This window comes from Desmodus rotundus, chromosome 4 (genome assembly GCF_022682495.2).
Source record: "Desmodus rotundus isolate HL8 chromosome 4, HLdesRot8A.1, whole genome shotgun sequence".
Lineage (NCBI taxonomy): Eukaryota > Metazoa > Chordata > Mammalia > Chiroptera > Phyllostomidae > Desmodus > Desmodus rotundus.
This window is the reverse complement of record NC_071390.1, coordinates 21490370-21508049: the sequence shown is the minus strand read 5'-3', so window position 1 is coordinate 21508049 and position 17680 is coordinate 21490370. Positions and strand designations below refer to the sequence as shown.

The 17680-nt window shown below is 37.5% G+C and overlaps 1 protein-coding gene across 6 annotated transcripts in view; it reads left to right on the top strand.

Moving 5' to 3' along the window:
• BTRC (beta-transducin repeat containing E3 ubiquitin protein ligase) overlaps positions 1 to 17680 on the top strand; it is a 172185-nt gene that overhangs the window by 47515 nt on the left and 106990 nt on the right. For 3 of the 6 annotated variants that reach the window (XM_024555719.4, XM_024555718.4, XM_071221160.1), the window contains exon 2: positions 8659 to 8766. The exons of 2 other annotated variants lie outside the window; for them this stretch is intronic. In XM_024555719.4, coding sequence (XP_024411487.1) covers positions 8659 to 8766 — 108 coding nt within the window. Of the gene's footprint in view, positions 1 to 5437; positions 5495 to 8658; positions 8767 to 17680 lie in introns of those variants that run through there. One more of the 6 variants, XM_053922360.1, reaches the window with a different exon arrangement.

The window sequence follows — 17680 nt, the reverse complement described above, 5'->3', positions numbered from 1 at the left end:
AGAAGAATCAATTAACTTTTATTTTACAAAACAAAACCTCACTAATATATTTTTTAAAATCCTGACCCGAGGGTATGTTTACTGATTTGAGAGAGAGAGAGGCAGACAGACAGACAGACATCAATGTGAGAGAAAGATCAGTTGCCTCCTGTATGAGCCCTAACCAGGGATCAAACCTGCAACCTAGGTATGTAGCCTGACCGGGAATTGAACCTGCAGCCTTTTGGTGCATGGGACCATGCTCCAACCAACTCAGCCAGCCTGTCAGGGCCCTCACTGGTTTTTTTTATTGTTGTTGTTTTTTGTTTTACTGGAAATGCTTTTAACCTAGTATATTACAACTTTTAGAAGCCCGTGATCCCCACATTTATATAATCCTTACAGGTTTATACCCAAGCTTTCATGCCATATTTTTACTCACATACTAGAGATTTATTATTATGTCAAATTCATGATTTCTGAGCTTACTTAGCCCACCCCTCCCCTACACAGGTAGTTTTCAATTTACCTGTGTCAGTGCTACCACCATTCCTCTAGTCATTCATGTTTGAAATCTTGGAGTTCTTTCTGACTCAACCTCCTTCTTTCCTTACAGTCACTCATTAAATCCTCTTGGTCCTTGTTTTAATGTACACTTGTGTTCTCCAGGGCCATTACTTTGATAATTACAACAGCCCTTTTCTTTAGTTTCTGTGGTCAATCTAGTGCCCCTAAACCACCTTTGGCTCTACATTTCTTAGTAGATAAGGTCACTCCATTGTCTGACATTTTCATTGCCATTTTTATGTGGCATTATCCTAGGTCATCAGAATATCTACTTTTGAATCCCATCTTTACTACTTGCTAGGTTCCCATCAACTTTTAGTAATTTATTGACCTCTTTGGATCTTACCTACCTTACTACATTGTTTTGCAAGTGAGTAAGATAATGAATTGTGAAAGCTTTGTCCATCATAGGTACCTTCCAATCTAGTAATGTCAGTAAAGTAACTAATGCTGTTTTATCAGTTTTCTTGCTGTACCATAAATCAAGAAATTCTTTCTTCTCTTTGATATGTAGTTCTCACTGATCTCTTACCTTTAAGCACACATTTATTGAGTGTCTACTGTGACCAGACACTGGAGATTTAAAAAAAAAACTAAGATATGACTCTTATCTCTGAGGAATACAGTCTGGTAGAGGAGGTACATACATATTTAATTATATACAGTAACAAATCCTACAATAAAATTAAAGCCAATGTCTGAACTAGAAAAAATTTAAAATTTTAACTAAATTTTATAGCACCTATTGTATAACACAGTTTAGTGTGTTTCCTTGTAGTTACTATTTGTTTTAGTTAATTTATCTCCCTAAAATAGAGTGAAAACTACTTGAGAACAGGTCTGGGTGGTCATGAGTCTATGGATTTGAGAGACAAACACGTCCGGGGCTTATTTCTGCCATCGCCTTTTGGTCACTGTAACTTTTCTGACCTTAAGTTTACTCTACTATTAAAGTGAAAATATTGATGACTCTTTGACAAGATTGTAATGATTAAATGAAATAATGTGTTTAAAGAATCTAGTACAATATATGGCAAACAATTTTTGCCTGATCAACTTTGGTTCTGTGTTTGTACTCTACCTGTGTCCATTCTGGTAAAGAACAATAAGTTTGATTGGTGAAGGGTGGTGGGGGGAGGTAGAAGAGGGTAAATGGGCAATAAAATGGTGATGGAAGGGGACTTGACTTTGGGTCTTGAACACACAATACAATATACAGATGATGTATTATAGAATTGTACACCTGAAATCTACATAATGTTACTAACCAATGTTACCCCAATAAATTCAATAAACATTTTTTAAAAGAAAAAAATAAATTTGATTGATGGATGGTTTATTGATTCCATGGTCTGTAATTCATAATGGCCTCCCAGAACATTTTGAAATATAAGTGCCATTCATGGAAGCCTACTCTTGGTAATGATGACAATTGGTATTTTTTCTTTTGTATTTGAAAGTTTTAAATCTCTGATTTTAATTGTACCACAACCTGTGCAACAAGGCTAGGCAGATATGATTATCCTATATGACAGGTGGGAGTTTCATCTTTGATGTGAGTGAACTAAATTGGGATTCTTTTTTTTTTTTATTGTTCAATTACAGTTATCTGTATTTTCTCCCCATCCCTCCACCTCACCCCACACCAGCCAATCCCACCTCCCTCCCCCGCCTCCACCCTCCCCCTTGGTTTTGTCCATGTGTCCTTTATAGTAGTTCCTGAAAACCCCTCTCCCCAATATCCCCTCCCCACTCCCCTCTGGCTGTTGTTAGATTGTTCTTAACTTCACTGTCTCTGGTTATATTTTGTTCGCTTTTTTCTTTTGTTGATATGTTCCAGTTAAAGGTGCGATCATATGGTATTTGTCCCTCACCGCCTGGCTTATTTCACTTAGCATAATGCTCTCCAGTTCCATCCATGCTGTTGCAAAGGGTATCAGCTCCTTCTTTTTCTCTGCTGCGTAGAATTCCATTGTAAATGGAATTTACTGTAAATGTACCATAGTTTTTTGATCTACTCATTTGCTGATAGGCACTTAGGTTGCTTCTAGTACTTGGCTATTGTAAATTATGCTGCTATGAACATTGGGGTGCATAGGTTCCTTTGTATTGGTCTTTCAGGGTTCTTAGGGTATAATCCCAGCAGCGGAGTTGCTGGGTCAAAAGGCAAGTTTTAGTTTCATTTTTAGTTTTCTGAGGAAATTCCATACTGTTTTCCACAGTGGCCTCACCAGTCTGCATTCCCACCAACAATGTACTAGGGTTCCCTTTTCTCCACATCCTCTCCAACATTTGTTTGTTGATTTGTTTATGTTGGTCACTCTGACTGGTGTGAGATGGTACCTCATTGTGGTTTTAATTTGCATCTCTCTGATGGCTAGTGATGCTGAGCATCTTTTCATATGTCTCTGGGCCCTTTGTATGTCTTCCTTAGAGAAGCGTCTGTTCAAGTCCTTTGCTCATTTTTTAATTGGGTTGTTTGTAATTTCTGGAGTGGAGTTGTGTGAGTTCTTTATATATTTTGGAGATCGGACCCTTGTCTGAGGTATCATTGGCAAATATGTTTTCCCATACTGTTGGTTCTCTTTTCATTTTAATGCTGTTTTCTTTAGCCATTCAGAAGCTTTTTATTTTGATGAGGTCCCATTTGTTTATTCTTTCCTTTATGTCCCTTGCTTTAGGGGACATGTCTGTGAGGATGTTGCTGTGTGGAATGTCTGAGATTTTCCTGCCAATGTGTTCCTCTAGGACTTTTATGATGTTACGACTTATATTTAAGTCTTTTATCCACCTTGAATTTATCTTTGTGTATGGTGTAAGTTGGTGATTGAGTTTCATTTTTTGCACATAGCTGTCCAGATCTCCCAACACCATTTGTTGAAGAGGCTATTTTTGCTCCATTTTATGCTCCTGCCTCCTTTGTCAAATATTAATTGACCATAGAGACTTGGATTTATTTCTGGGCTCTCTGTTCTGTTCCATTGATCTATGTGCCTGTTTTTATGCCAGTACCAGGCTGTTTTGATTACAGTGGCCTTGTAATACAGTTTGATATCAGGTATTGTGATCCCTCCTGCTTTGTTCTTCTTTCTCAAAATTGCTGCAACTATTCGGGGTTGTTTATGGTTCCATATAAATTTTAAATTGGGATTCTTAAGAGGCAGTCATTGAATGTGTATAGGTAAAGTTGGAATATATTGCATGGCTTATGGAATACTGTATTGGCCTGAATTCGGCCTGAATTTTTTAGTTGATTTAGTAGAGAATGGGGAATTTTTCTATTCTATGGCTTAAATACATAAATTCTCAATGCAGCAATCTTTTTATCGTTGATTATTTTAGCTTCTGTTACTCCTAGAAGTTGACCACCAGGGACCTGAGTTTAAGAGATTTTGTCATTCAGCTTTCATATAGTAAATGCTGAGGCCATCCCTTTGCCTGCTGGGGCCTCTATCAGTGAAGAGAATCTGTGGCTTCTTTCCTGGCAGCCAAGTAGTGGGGAGGAGTCAAGGATTTTAATGTTCTCTGTGTAAATGAATTTGTGTGCTTGAGCCTGATGGGCACTAGATACTATATGAGGTCCATTTGGAAAAAGTCCAACCATTGTTAATATATCAATAACAGTTTGCGTTATTACATCGTGTAACCTAGCAGCCAACTGAGAGTGGGACCAGAATGTGCATGCGTGAACAATGGCAACCTCACTGTACTAGTCAGTGGTGGTGGCAGATACCATTGATTGGGTGCACTGTGTGGCCATCGTATTTGCATTCAAAATGACTGAGTGAGTAGTGCAATGAAGCTGCATCAAATTTTGTATTAAGCTTGGACATTCCTCGGTGGAAACTATTCAGACGATTTAGAACACCACAGCTATGGGAAACAGGTGATTGGCAGCTTCATCACAACACACTTGCTCAGGCATCACGTCTCCTACAGAATTTTTTGAGGAAACATCAAATCATGCAGGTGATTCGGCCCCCCTACAGCCCAAATTTGGTGCCCTGCAAGTTCTGACTTTTCCTAAAACTAAAATCTCCTTTGACAGGGAAGAGATTTCAGACTGTTGATGAGATTCAGGAAAATAGGACGGGGCAGCTGATGGAGACTGGGAGAACTGTGTGAGGTCCCAAGGTGCCCACTTTGAAGGGGACTGGGGCATCATTGTCTCATGCACAATGTTTCTTGTATCTTGTATCTTCTTCAATAAATGTCTCTATGTTTCATATTGCATGGTTGGACACTTTCTGGACAGACCACAGTGTATTCTGTTTGAAGCACTGGAGGACCTTGTTGCAACATTTCAGTTTCCCTTTCTCATTCTTTCAAGTAGCAGAAAACAAACTCCAGAATTTTTTTTTTAAATGCTGTGTATGCTTTTTTAAAAGCTGGTGAACTCATTCAATTGGATAACAAATTTCAGATGTAATACATTATTATAGTCTTCAACTTTCTTTGATATTGCAAAGGAGAGTTAATTGGGGTGAAGTTAAGTGGGAAGTGAGCTGAAGAAGCCAGTATGTGATGTGTATGGCTGGATTTGTGTGGGATGCAGGTTCATGTATGATCCATACTTTGTGGTAGCTTTTGAGATTGCATAGAAGAAACATGTAAAGAATTCACAAGTTCTTTAACAGTTAGTAAAAGTTAAATATTTAAACATTGAGAATATAGTTGCTGGGTTGCAGCTTAGTTTAGAACCTGCTTTTTTAATTAAAAATGTATATTTTTAATTCATAAAGAAAACCTTAGAAATTTAAATACAACTTGCAGCCCAAAGTTTAAGTAGAAAATTGTGTGTGCTTTTGGGTATCTTAAAGGGGATTATTTATTAAGATTTGAAGGACAGGAAAAGTTTTACATCTTTTTCATCTTTTTCATCTTTTTCAGAAATTGACCATTCAGGATGGCCCTGAAATATAGTGTGGAGCAGAGTAGGTTTACAGTTGTGAGTACTTGAAACACACAATTTATTCTTGTATATTTGTTTATTATTTATCATATTATTTTCCATATGAACAACTGTAAACCTACTTTCGCCCCACCCTGTACTTAGACTATATAAGAATAGTAGCCAAAATAGCAATCCTTTCCACTGTGTTACTTATTGTCCAAATTTCCTTTGATTTTTTTCCCTTCTGTAGAAAATGCTCCTAAATGTGAATTTAGAAGGGAAAAAGAAGTAGAAGTTATAGCTTATTTCATTAATTTTGTAATTATATTTTTTTCCTCAGTGTTTTTAAGTGGCATTTACCAGTATGGGTAAGATTAATTGTTAACAATACAAACCAATTTGAAAATTGGTTATTAAATTGAGCTATAATATGTAAAATCTTACGATAATATGCAGATCTGACTATATTCAAGTGCAGTTTTCATACCCACACCAATTGTCTTGTAATAATCGTGAATGCATCCTCTGTGTGGTATTTACAAGTTAATGCCATTTAGGAAATCACACCAGTATATCTAGTGGCTTTCCTGGGTGTATGTGGCTCATTAACGATTATAATTTTAATTTGAAATTTTAGTTTAAGGGGATGGGGTAAGCCCTTTCAAATTCCTAGTTGTTAGGAGTTTTGATGGAAGATAGGATGTGTGAAGGAGGAAGATTAGAATGAGTTACAATAAGGAAAGTCATATGATAATTAAGCAAGTATTATACATACTGCAAAAATAACACAGCATCTAATATAAAATGAAGGAGACAAACATTCAAAAGAGGAATAACTTAAAAACTTACAAAGGACCATTCACAAATACAAGTAAATATGCATATCTTAATAAAGAAGAGAACATGCAAGAGGCTTTAGTATAGCTGAAAGTGTTTGAGTCCTCTTCCTCTTGAGGAGGGAGTGGGGAGAAGTGACAAGCTATCTTTCAGTGCCTATTCCATTTTTTCCCATTATTTCCTTTTTACTCTTCTGTGTTTTCATTCTCCCTTTTTGTATACTCTTCCTCTTCCACTTTTCTCAAATTCATTTTTTGCTTCAGAATGAGATTTTCATCTGTCCGGCACACAGAACCAGTTGCTTAATAATGTGTACATTGTCCCTCGTGAACAATGAGGGAAATTCACTAACAATGAGTTTCTTTAACATTAAAGATTTTAAATATAAAAGAATTTAAGATTGAGAGAGTATCACTTGAATGTAAAGGACTCTTGTCTCTTTTGTTCATTGTTCTATCCCTAATGCCTAGAACAGTGTCTAGCACAAGGAAGATACTCAATAAATACTTGTTGAATAAATGACTAAAACATTACTTAGAAATATTTAATCTCATTTACTCACAAAAATTATTTTAGGGAAGAACATGATGCTTCCAAGTCAGAGATATGGGGGTAAGGTGGGTATTTGAAAAAAAAAAATATCAAGGTAGTCAATTAGCTAGAGTGCTAGGCCGGTTGGAAGCATAGAGGTGAGTTGATGTAAGCAGTGGGGAAAGGTCAGATTAATCGAGTGCTTTGATTTCATACAATAGATATAGGGAGCCATTATGAATTATTGATGAGAGTGACACGATAACAGAGTGAACACAATTATTCTATTTAGTCGCTATTTGTAAAATGGATTATAGCTTGAGGTGAAGAAATACTGGAAACATGAACAGATTTAGGAGCTTGTTGCAGGAGTTCACAGCGGTTTAGCTGTTTTGTTTGGTATGTTATCCAGTGGTATCTTTAGCAGGTACCCTTCTTTGAAGTCTCCACTCTTTATGACCTAGGGATGGATGGAGTCAGGAGGAAGAGTTCTTCACTAAGAAGTAATAGGCCAGCATTCTAATTCCTACTTTTCTACTTTCTAAATTCATGATCATAGATAAATACTTATTTTTTCCTGGGCATCAATCACCTTAACTATAAAATGAGGAAATAATGATCTGAAAGCAGGGGTCTAGACCAGATCACTTTTTGGTGTCCTTATTATTCTTATATCAGTTACAGGTAGTGTGAACAGTGAATATCATATTTTGTTTCCTAATATTAATTCTTACAACTAGAGTATTTAAGAAGAAAAAAGTCCCATAATGATGTTTAATATTTCCTAGCTTATAAAGTTTAGTTTTATGTGCATTGACTGCTATATTTTAAAATATGTATTCCTGGTTTTATATGTGCTATTATCAGGTATTTAATTTTTTAAGTATTATTAGGCTGTAACAGTACCCAAGTTGATGAACAAAACTTCAGCCTGGGATACTTTTAGGGAAACTTGAAGAATATAAAACTGCTTCTAAAAGATAAAATATTTTATAAAGCTATAGGAGCAATAACACTAACATTGTTTAGTCAATATTACTAGAAATCATAAATTCTACCTTATTTTGCTACTGAATACACTGTACGTATATACATTCACACATACTTTTTTGCTTAGAAGGTTTTAACCAGCAGCTTTTCCTCTTTTTTTCTCCCCGTTTCTCCTTTCTTTGTTGCTGTTTTCCCTTCTGTTTGGGTTGTTTCTTGCCCTCCCCCCCTCCCCTTTAATCCATCTGGAAAGATGAAGAAGCAGCTGCTATGGTAACTCTGCATTTTGGTTAATGAATGGCAGACTAACAAGATACATAAAACATATGCAAACTGAGCAGAGTTAGTTGCTGTCAAAGCTATAGGGGTATAATACTTTTCCTTCGTCCTACCTTCTAAAAAAATACTTTAACTTTCCTGTGATATTTTGTTTTCTAATTTACCGTTCATAATATTGAAATGCTAACATGAACTATTTCTTTTTCTGCTTAGTCTGCACCTTGTATCACCCTGTGGTGAATTTATGGGAGATGAGTAGAGGTGCACAGAGGAGAAAAATTGATTAATTGGATTAAGAAGTGGATTTCTTTTAGACATATACATAGAAGAACAGGGATAAAAGTTTTTACTAAATATTTAGCCTTCGACTTACAACATTTTCCCCCTTGCTTTTTGGGCATTAGTGCCCCTTTTGAGTCTCTCTCTGGGGTTAGAACTAATGAGTAGTGTGTTTCTTGAAGATACTTCTATCATAAAGGGCAGCTACAACTGGAATATTGCATTCAGCCAAGCCTTGAAAATTCCTGTAATCTGTACCATCCTGTCTCATACTGTCCCATCTCATAGTTGTCCTCTCTCTGCAGTGCTCTATGCCCAGGTCTCTGTGGCTGGGCTGCTCCAGCCTGGCGGACAGTATGCCTTCGCTGCGATGCCTGTATAACCCAGGGACTGGCGCACTCACAGCTTTCCAGGTACTTTCTCTGTCTCTGCATTATTTGTGGGCTTTAGTGTGTGTGTCTAATTCATGAGTGTGTCCCTCCTTTTCCATGCTTTACTTATGTTCACCTTTTTTCCTCCATATTGTCTGTGTATCACATCCCTCAGTACTCCTTTAATGATTAATTTCTAATGTAGATCCAGACTGATCCACTCTTAAGACATTTCTATTATTATGATTGGTTTGCCAAAATTGAGATAGCACAACTTAACAGTTGGTTTTCATACCTATTAGAAGTATAATAGTGAATTTTAAAGTAATCTCAACAAACAGCATTCAATATTTAATGTTTGCTCTGGACCTACATAAAGCCAATTAATGTAATTAATCACAGCCAGTTACTCCAATACCTTCTTATGTTTCTCTTATGATCACTGAAAGTATAAAGTACTCTGTCAGAGTGTCTTCTGGTTTATATATATAAAATCTTTTTGGGGAAGTAATAACTGCATAATTATATGTTGATTAACAAGTCTAGTTTCAAGGTAGAAAGACCTTTCAGACCTTTGAGTTGAGTATTCAGCTTGAGACAGTCAGGCTGCTCTTGCATGGACTGACAGATTTTACTTCTTTTCAGCCTTTCCTTGAGGCCATTTGTCCCATTGATCACAGGTCAACATACCATATTTGGTGGGGATGTCTTTAAATTTTTATTTATTTATTTTTGGAGAGGGGAAGGGAGAGAGAAGGAAGAGGGAGAGAAACGTCAATGTGTGGTTGCCTCTCACACGCCCCGTGGGGATTTTTTTTTTTTTTTCCCAGTAGTATTATCTATCCACTTCAGATATTTGGAATTTGTGTTTAGCATTTCATAGTAATACACAAAAAGTTCATTTTTAAATTTATTTTTAACCTATGTAACTTATATTTCATTTAGAAGAATTTGAAAGACAAGTAGGTAAGCAAGCATCAGAATGCTTATGACTCTTAGTTAAAAGAAAGGAACTTAAGTATTCCACATTCCTGAACAGTACTAACAGTTGCTAGTCTTTAATGATGCTATTTTAGTGATGATAATGCTGATATTTCTATTATCCTTTGCAAAATATACTGTTAAACTTCCTTTGCTTGTGTTACGAGGTATAATATAGTAAAGTATAGGCTTTAAAATTAGTTAAATTAGGGCTTACATACTATCTGTCACTAGTGGTATTATCTTTAGCTAGTCATTTAATCCTCATGTTTCTCATCTGCAAATGGAGACTATAGTGAGGACATGCAGTAAATGGTTGGTATTTTTATCATCTTCATTTTCATCATCTTTAGAATCATTGCTATTATTAGAGAATATCGATATCCTGAGAATATCAATTTGTTTCAAATATCTTGTATTTTTTATTGTGTATTGTATTGATAAAGTTTCTGCTCTCAAGGAACTCACAGTCTAGCTTACTGGTTTTTAACCTCTTTATTTTTTGCTTGCAATGAGTTTAACCAAGACCAGTGAGTCTTGTAGGGACTGCCCTCACTTGAGAAACCAGTTGCAAGTTTAGGAGCCCCCACGACCACCTTCAGGTTTGATAATTCACCAGAAAAGACTCACTGAATGCACTGAAAGCTGTTTTTTTTTTAAAGGTCATAGGTATTTTTAAAAAATATTTAATTTATTTTTAGAGAGAGGGGAAGGGAGGGAGAAAGAGAGGAAAAGAAACATCAATGTGGGGTTGCCTCTCAAGTGGCCCCCACTGGGGACTTGGCCCACAACCCAGCCATGTGCCCTGACTGGGAATTGAAGCAGTGACCATTTAGTTTGCAGCCTGCACTCAATCCACTGAGCCACACCAGCCGGGGCTCACTGAAAGCTATTATATTCATGTTTTATTGCAGGAAAAGGGTACAGGTTAAAATTAGCCAAAGGAAGAGACACACAACAGAATCTGGAGGGGTCCAAATGTAGAACTTTCTGTCACCCTCCCCCCACGTAGTCATGGATGGCATTACTGCTTTTGGGCCACAGTGTGTGAAAATACATAGGATATTGCCAATCAGGGAAACTCACCCAACCCTCTGATGTCCAGAGAGTTTCCATTGGGACTGAATTACAAACTGCCCACACAGACCCTTCAGTCTCTAGCCCTTCCTGTCAGTCACACTAATGCTTTTAGTCTCTATTTCCTCTCAGGATTGGAACTGCTAAAGTGGGGCACACACAGCCCCCATCTTGAATCACATTTGTCTGGTGGCCAAAGGCCCCAGGCATACAGAGACACTCCTGTTAGGTAAGAATTTTCAGGCCTAGATATCCCCTCCCAGTAGCTAAGGGCAAAGGCCAGAACTCATTTTGTAAGGTGAATTTTTCACCGCACATGGGTTATGGACTCCTTTGAGGATCTGATGAAAACTGTTGATCTTGGAAAAATACTGCAACACATAGGCAGAATTTTATTTAATAGTTTTATATATAGGAATATTATATTTATATTTTATTATGGGAGAGCTAATAAATTACATAATCCCAAAAGTATAATCTCCCAAACTGATAAATCTATGAAGGAAATGTGCATAAGAATATGTTAAAGAGGAACCTGATCTAATGTTTGAATAGGAATTGATGAGGCCTAAGGAAGAGGCAGTGCAAAGGCCCTGTGGACAGGTGAAGGTTAGTACATTTAAACACTACTAAAAAAAGATTTGTATCAGAAAATGAGGAAAATGGAGAACCTTGATCATGCAGGACTGGTCTTAACGCTAAGAAGAGTAGTGAGCTGTTGAAAGTATTTAAACACAAGTTTGATGTATTATATATGCATTTAGATGCATTACTCTAGCTATAATAAAGCTAATTTCAGTAATTGAAGAGAGATGGTGGCAGTTTTGTTTGGTCTCAGGACTTGCATTCTTAAAATTATTTAGGACCCTGCCCTGGCTGGTATGGCTCAGTTGGTTGGAATGTCCTCCCATATACTGAGGAATCATGGGTTGGTTCCCAGTTGGGGCACAAGCCTGGGTTGTGGGTTCAGTCCCAGGTCTGGGTGCATGTGAGAGGCAGCCGATTGGTGTTTTTACGTCGATGTTTCTCTCCCTCTCTCCCCCCCCTTTTCCTCTGTCTAAAAAAATCAGTGAGCATGTCCTCAAGTGATGATTTAAAAAAATTATCGAGGACCTCAGAGTGCTTTTGTTTATGTTGATTATATCTGTTGATATTTTACTATATTAAAAATTACAACTGAGAAAAAATTAAATATTAATTTATTTAAAATAGCTATGATAAACCCATTACATGGTCATTCAAATAAAATACTTTTATGAAAATTAACTTTTTTAAAGCAAATTAAGACTGGAATTGAATTAACATTTTTATAAATCTCTTTAATGTTTGGATTAGTAAAAGACAGCTGGATTCCCATTTCTGTTTCTGCATTCATTCATTCTGTTGTGATGTGCTGTTTTGGTTGAAATATATGCAGAATATCCAGCCTCACACAGATAGTTTGGAAAGGGAAAGGTATTTTGATACCCTTTTCAGGTAGTTCTAATTGCTAAAAGATGAGTTGCAGTATAAAATCTGAAATCATCTCACTGAACTTATTGTACTCTGTTATATTAAAATGCATTCTCAGTCTTCTCAACAAATCATTCTGGAACAGTTGGTCATTTAAATGCAAAATAATGACCCTTGACTGTTAACACTACATCATGTACAAAATTAACTCAAACTGGATCTTAGATGTAAATATGAGCTAAAATTTTAAAACTAACAATAGAAAATGAGAAAGGAAAAAAATTATTGTGACTTTGGGTTGGGGAAAAGATTTCTTTGATAAAACACAAAAAATATGAACCTTAAAAAAATCAAGGAAAAGTTGGACTTATCACAGTTTGAATCTTCTGCTTTTCAAAAGACACTTTAGAAAATGAACAGGTAAGGCACTGACTGGGAGAAAACATTTGTAAAATACATTTCTGATAAAAGATTTGTATTCAGAATATATAAAGAACTCTTACAACATAATAATGAGAAAAACTACCCAATAAAACAATGGGCAATTAATAGGCAAAAATATTGAATGGATACATTACCAAAAAATATACAAATGGAAAATAAGCATATGAAAAGATGCTCTATATTTTTAGTCATCAGGGAAATGCAAATTAAACCACAGGGAGATACTACTACCTTGCCACCCAATGCCTCTTCCCACCCTGGAATGTTGGGATGGGAATTCTTACAGACCTTAGGCAGTTAATACATGTTAGCATAATAATGAGAAATATGCTAGAAAATGCTTTGAAAGCAGAATTCTTACACTTACCCATTGACCTCCACAGTTGTCTGTAGAGTGCTTTTTCATAGTTGGGGCTCAATAAATGCTGATGATTTGAACTGTATCAGATAAGTGGTAAAGATTATCATATGCAATTAAAAACTGGACAAGTTAGTCCTGGCTGGGTGACTCGGTTGGAGCGTCATCCCGTACACGGAAAGGTAACAGGCTTGATCCCCAGTCAGGGCACATACCTAAGTTGCTGTTCAGTCCCTAGTCAGAGCGTGTACCAGGGGGCAACGAATTGATGTTTCTCTCACATTGATGTTTCTCTCTCCCTTCCTTTCTAAAATTAATAAATGTATTCTCAGGTGAGGATTTTTTTTTAATTGTACAAGTTAAAATCATCTGACTTGGAACCACAATACCAAGAAAAATTCAAATTTTCATTTGGTCTATAGCAATCTTGAATAGACCAAATATTCAAGATTTGCTATAGAAAATCTTGAATATTTGTTCAGAATTCTTTCAGTAGGAAAGAATTCTGAACAAATACACCATCACTGCCAGGGTGGTTTCTATTTGGTCTTAATCACAAATCAACAAATGTCTATTTTTAAACATTTGTTGAGTCCTTGTATAAGTTGCTACTTCTGGAGTATATTTGAAGAAAGATTGATTTAGAGATTTTACTGGAAAATTTAGGAATAAATTTGAGTGTGTTGTCCTTGAATTATATTGTAGGAGTGAGGTTGTGTGGTACAGGTAGAAAAGAGATGCTTAAGAAACATCTTTGAAAAGAAGCCCAGAGGCCAACGTATGGTGCCATGGGTAAGAGCATGGGCTCTGGCACCAGACTGCTTGAGATTTGAGCCTGGCTCTATCTAGATATGACCTTGGGCAAGTACTTGACCTCTCTATACCTCAGTTTTCTTATCAGTACAATGGGGCTGATAATAGGATCCCTTACAGAGTTGTTAGGATTAAATCAGTTGATTTATATTGTAAGTCCATAGAACAGTGCCTGGCAGATTATTGGGTTTTATGTTATTAGAAAAATGTACAGAAGACTAGCTTTCAGCAAATACTGTTTTTCACCTTGGTATAAAACAGTATCCTATTAAATAAAGCCTTAGTGTGTTTCATACCTTACAGCATAGGGAAGCCTACTCTTGATTCAAGTATTGATGAAAAATTTTGCTTTTCCCAACATTGCTTTAAGTATGAATGTTTATTTTTCATTTCTTATCTTCAGAGAGATCCATTTTGTCTATGTAGCAAAAATAGAAGAAATGGGCTTATATGCTATTCTTATTCTATTAGTCCAAAATTTATTCTGTCAGGTTCAGTATGCTCAGGTTCTCAGTACTGCTGGTTGACTAACTGGCAGACGCAGGATTTAAATGTAGTCTTTCCTGTTCCCACTACTACAATTATAGCAGTCTTAGTACATTTGCATCTTTCTAGCTTGGGTTTTATTTTATTATTTAGATTTTTGTTTATGTGCAATAGAACTTCTATACAGTGAAATACACAGATCCTAAGTGTACTCTGTATAAGTACCGCGTGCTAACCGATTGCGCCACTGGAGCTCCAGATCCTAAGTGTACTCTGGATGAGTTTGACAAATGTGCACATTTGTGTAACTTCATTCTGATGGTATAGAACATTTTCATAATCTGAGAAGATTCGTTTGTTCCCCCATCCAATGACTACCCGTCCCTCATATGCAGTCACTGTTCTGATTTGTCACCAAAGATTAGTTTTGCCTGTTCTTGAACTTTATGTAAATGCACTCATATAGTACACATTCTTGTATGTCTGCATTCTTTTGCTCAACATAATGTTTTTAAGATTTATCCATTTTGTAGTGTTTATCAGCAATTCCTTTTTATTGCTATCTTCCATTGTATTTATATATCACAATTTGTTTATCTGTTCATCTATGGATATTTGGATTGTTTCCATTTTTATCTACTATGGAAAAAACCTCTTTATACAGTTTGTATGAGTCTTTTGGACACATGTTTTTATTTCTATTGGGTAAATACCTAAGAGTGGAATTGTGGGTCATGGAGTAAGTGTACTTTTAACTTTAAAAGAGACAATTAAGGAATTCTTCAAGGTAGGTAGCCCAGTAGGAATACTAATTTTTACTAATATTGCCAAATATGTTTTGTTGGGTTTTTTTTTTTAAGATTTTATTTATTTATTTTTTAGAGAGTGGGGAAGGGAAGAGAAAGAGAAGGAGAGAAACACCAATGTGTGGTTGCGTCTTGCATACCCACTCCTGGCACCTGGCCCACAACCCAGGAATGTGCCCCAACTGGGAATCAAACCAGCAAACCTTTGGTTCACAGGCCGTTGCTTAATCCACTGAGCCACACCAGCCAGGGTGCCAAATATGTTTAAGGAATTGACTTAGTACTAGCTTCATGGCATTTTCCCCCCTTGAAATTATTGCATTCCTTTAGTGCGTTTGAAACATTTTATGAAGTCACAATTCTGTGACAATAGAATAGGAAGAGCCATGGGGTTGTTGAATTTGTTGGATTTTCTCAGTAACTCGGAAATGGCAACATTGGAACAGTTCAACTGGTTATTGATGTTTCAAACCACACATTTTAAACTAGTGACATAGAAGATGCTGAAAATATTGTTTAAATAGATTCTATTAGGATATGTTTAGTTGATGCATATTTTTACTTTCATCATTCTATTGGTTTGTCCTGGAAAGTATATGGGTGGTTAAGAGAATTTCTCTTGGAGAACCAAGATGGCGGCGTAGGTAGACACACTGCGCCTCCTCGCACAACCAGAACTGACAGAGAATCGAACAGCAAGGGGGACCAACACCAAGAAAATAGAAAATAAACATTCATCCAGACTGGTAGGAGGGGCGGAGACGGGCACCGGGGTGGAGAGGACTCGCGTGGCTGTGGCGGGACTGAGACTGGCGGAGTGTGGGACAAATGGCGCAGGCAGTCCGAGCACTAGCAGACCCTGCGGCCCCACATTTGCACAGATAAACCCAGAGGGCCGGACTCAGAGTGGCAGAGATCGGGACAGGCAGAGCAGCGGGTAGCACCCCGCGGCCCCACATTCGTGCACAGATAAACCGGGACGAACGGCGGGGAGCGAAGCAGATCGCGTAACCCAGGGCTCCAGCTCGGGGAAATAAAGCCTCAAACCTCTGATTGAAAACGCCCGTGGGCGTTGGGGCGGCAGCAGGAGAGACTCCTAGCCTCACAGGAGAGGTTGTTGGAGAGACCCACAGGGGCCTAGAGTGTGCACAGGCCCACTTACTCGGGAACCAGCACCAGAGTGGCCCAGTTTGATTGTGGGTAGCGGAGTGAAGGATTGAAATACGGAGGAGAGTGAGGCGGGCGCCATTGCTCCCACTCGGCCCCTCCCCCACGTACAGCGTCACAGCGCAGCAACCAGCATTACCCCACCCCTGGGAACACCTAAGGCTCCGCCCCTTAAAGTAACAGACACGCCAAGACAAAAAAAAAAAAAAAATGGCCCAAATGACAGAACACTTCAAAGCTCCAGAAAAAATACAACTAAGCGACGAAGAGATAGCCAACCTATCCGATGCACAGTTCAAAGCACTGGTTATCAATATGCTCACAGACTTGGTTGAATCTATTCGAAAAACAGATGAAAAAATGAAGCCTATGCTAAGAGAAACAAAGGAAAATGTACAGGGAACCAATAGTGATGCGAAGGAAACTGGGACTCAAATCAATGGTGTGGACCAGAAGGAAGAAACAAACATCCAACCAGAAAAGAATGAAGAAACAAGAACTTGGAAAAATGAGGAGAGGCTTAGGAACCTCCCGGACGCCTTGAAACGTTCCCACATCCGAATTATAGGGGTGCCAGAAGGAGAAGAGGAAGAACAAAAAATTGAAAACTTATTTGAACAAATAATGAAGGAGAACTTCCCTAATCTGGCAAAGGAAATAGACTTCCAGGAAGTCCAGGAAGCTCAGAGAGTCCCAAAGAAGCTGGACCCAAGGAGGAACATGCCAAGGCACATCATAATTACATTACCCAAGATTAAACGCAAGGATCTACATCCAAGATTACTGTATCCAGCAAAGCTATCACTTAGAATGGAAGGGAAGATAAAGTGCTTTTCAGATAAGGTCAAGTTAAAGAAGTTCATCATCACCAAGCCCTTATTATATGAAATGTTAAAGGGAGTTACCTAAGAAAAAGAAGATCAAAAATAGGAACAGTAAAAATGACAGCAAACTCACAGTTATTAACGGCCACACATAAAACAAAAACGAGAGCAAACTAGGCAAACAACTAGAACATGAGGGTTGTCATTAAGGGAGTGGGAGGGGGTGAGGGGGGGAAGGTACAGAGAATAAGTAGCATAGATGATAGGTGGAAAATAGACAGGGGGAGGGTAAAAATAGTGTAGGAAATGTAGAAGCCAAAGAACTTATAAGTATGACCTATGGACATGAACTATAGGGGGGGAATGTGGGAGGGAGGGGGGTGGGCAGGATGGAGTGGAGTGGGGGGGGGAAATGGGACAACTGTAATAGCATAATCAATAAATATATTTAAAAAAAAAGAATTTCTCTTTATTAACAGTAGATGTATTTTTTTGGAATCATTTGCTCATCCTTAGCAAATGGTGATCTTATAATCTATAATAATTAA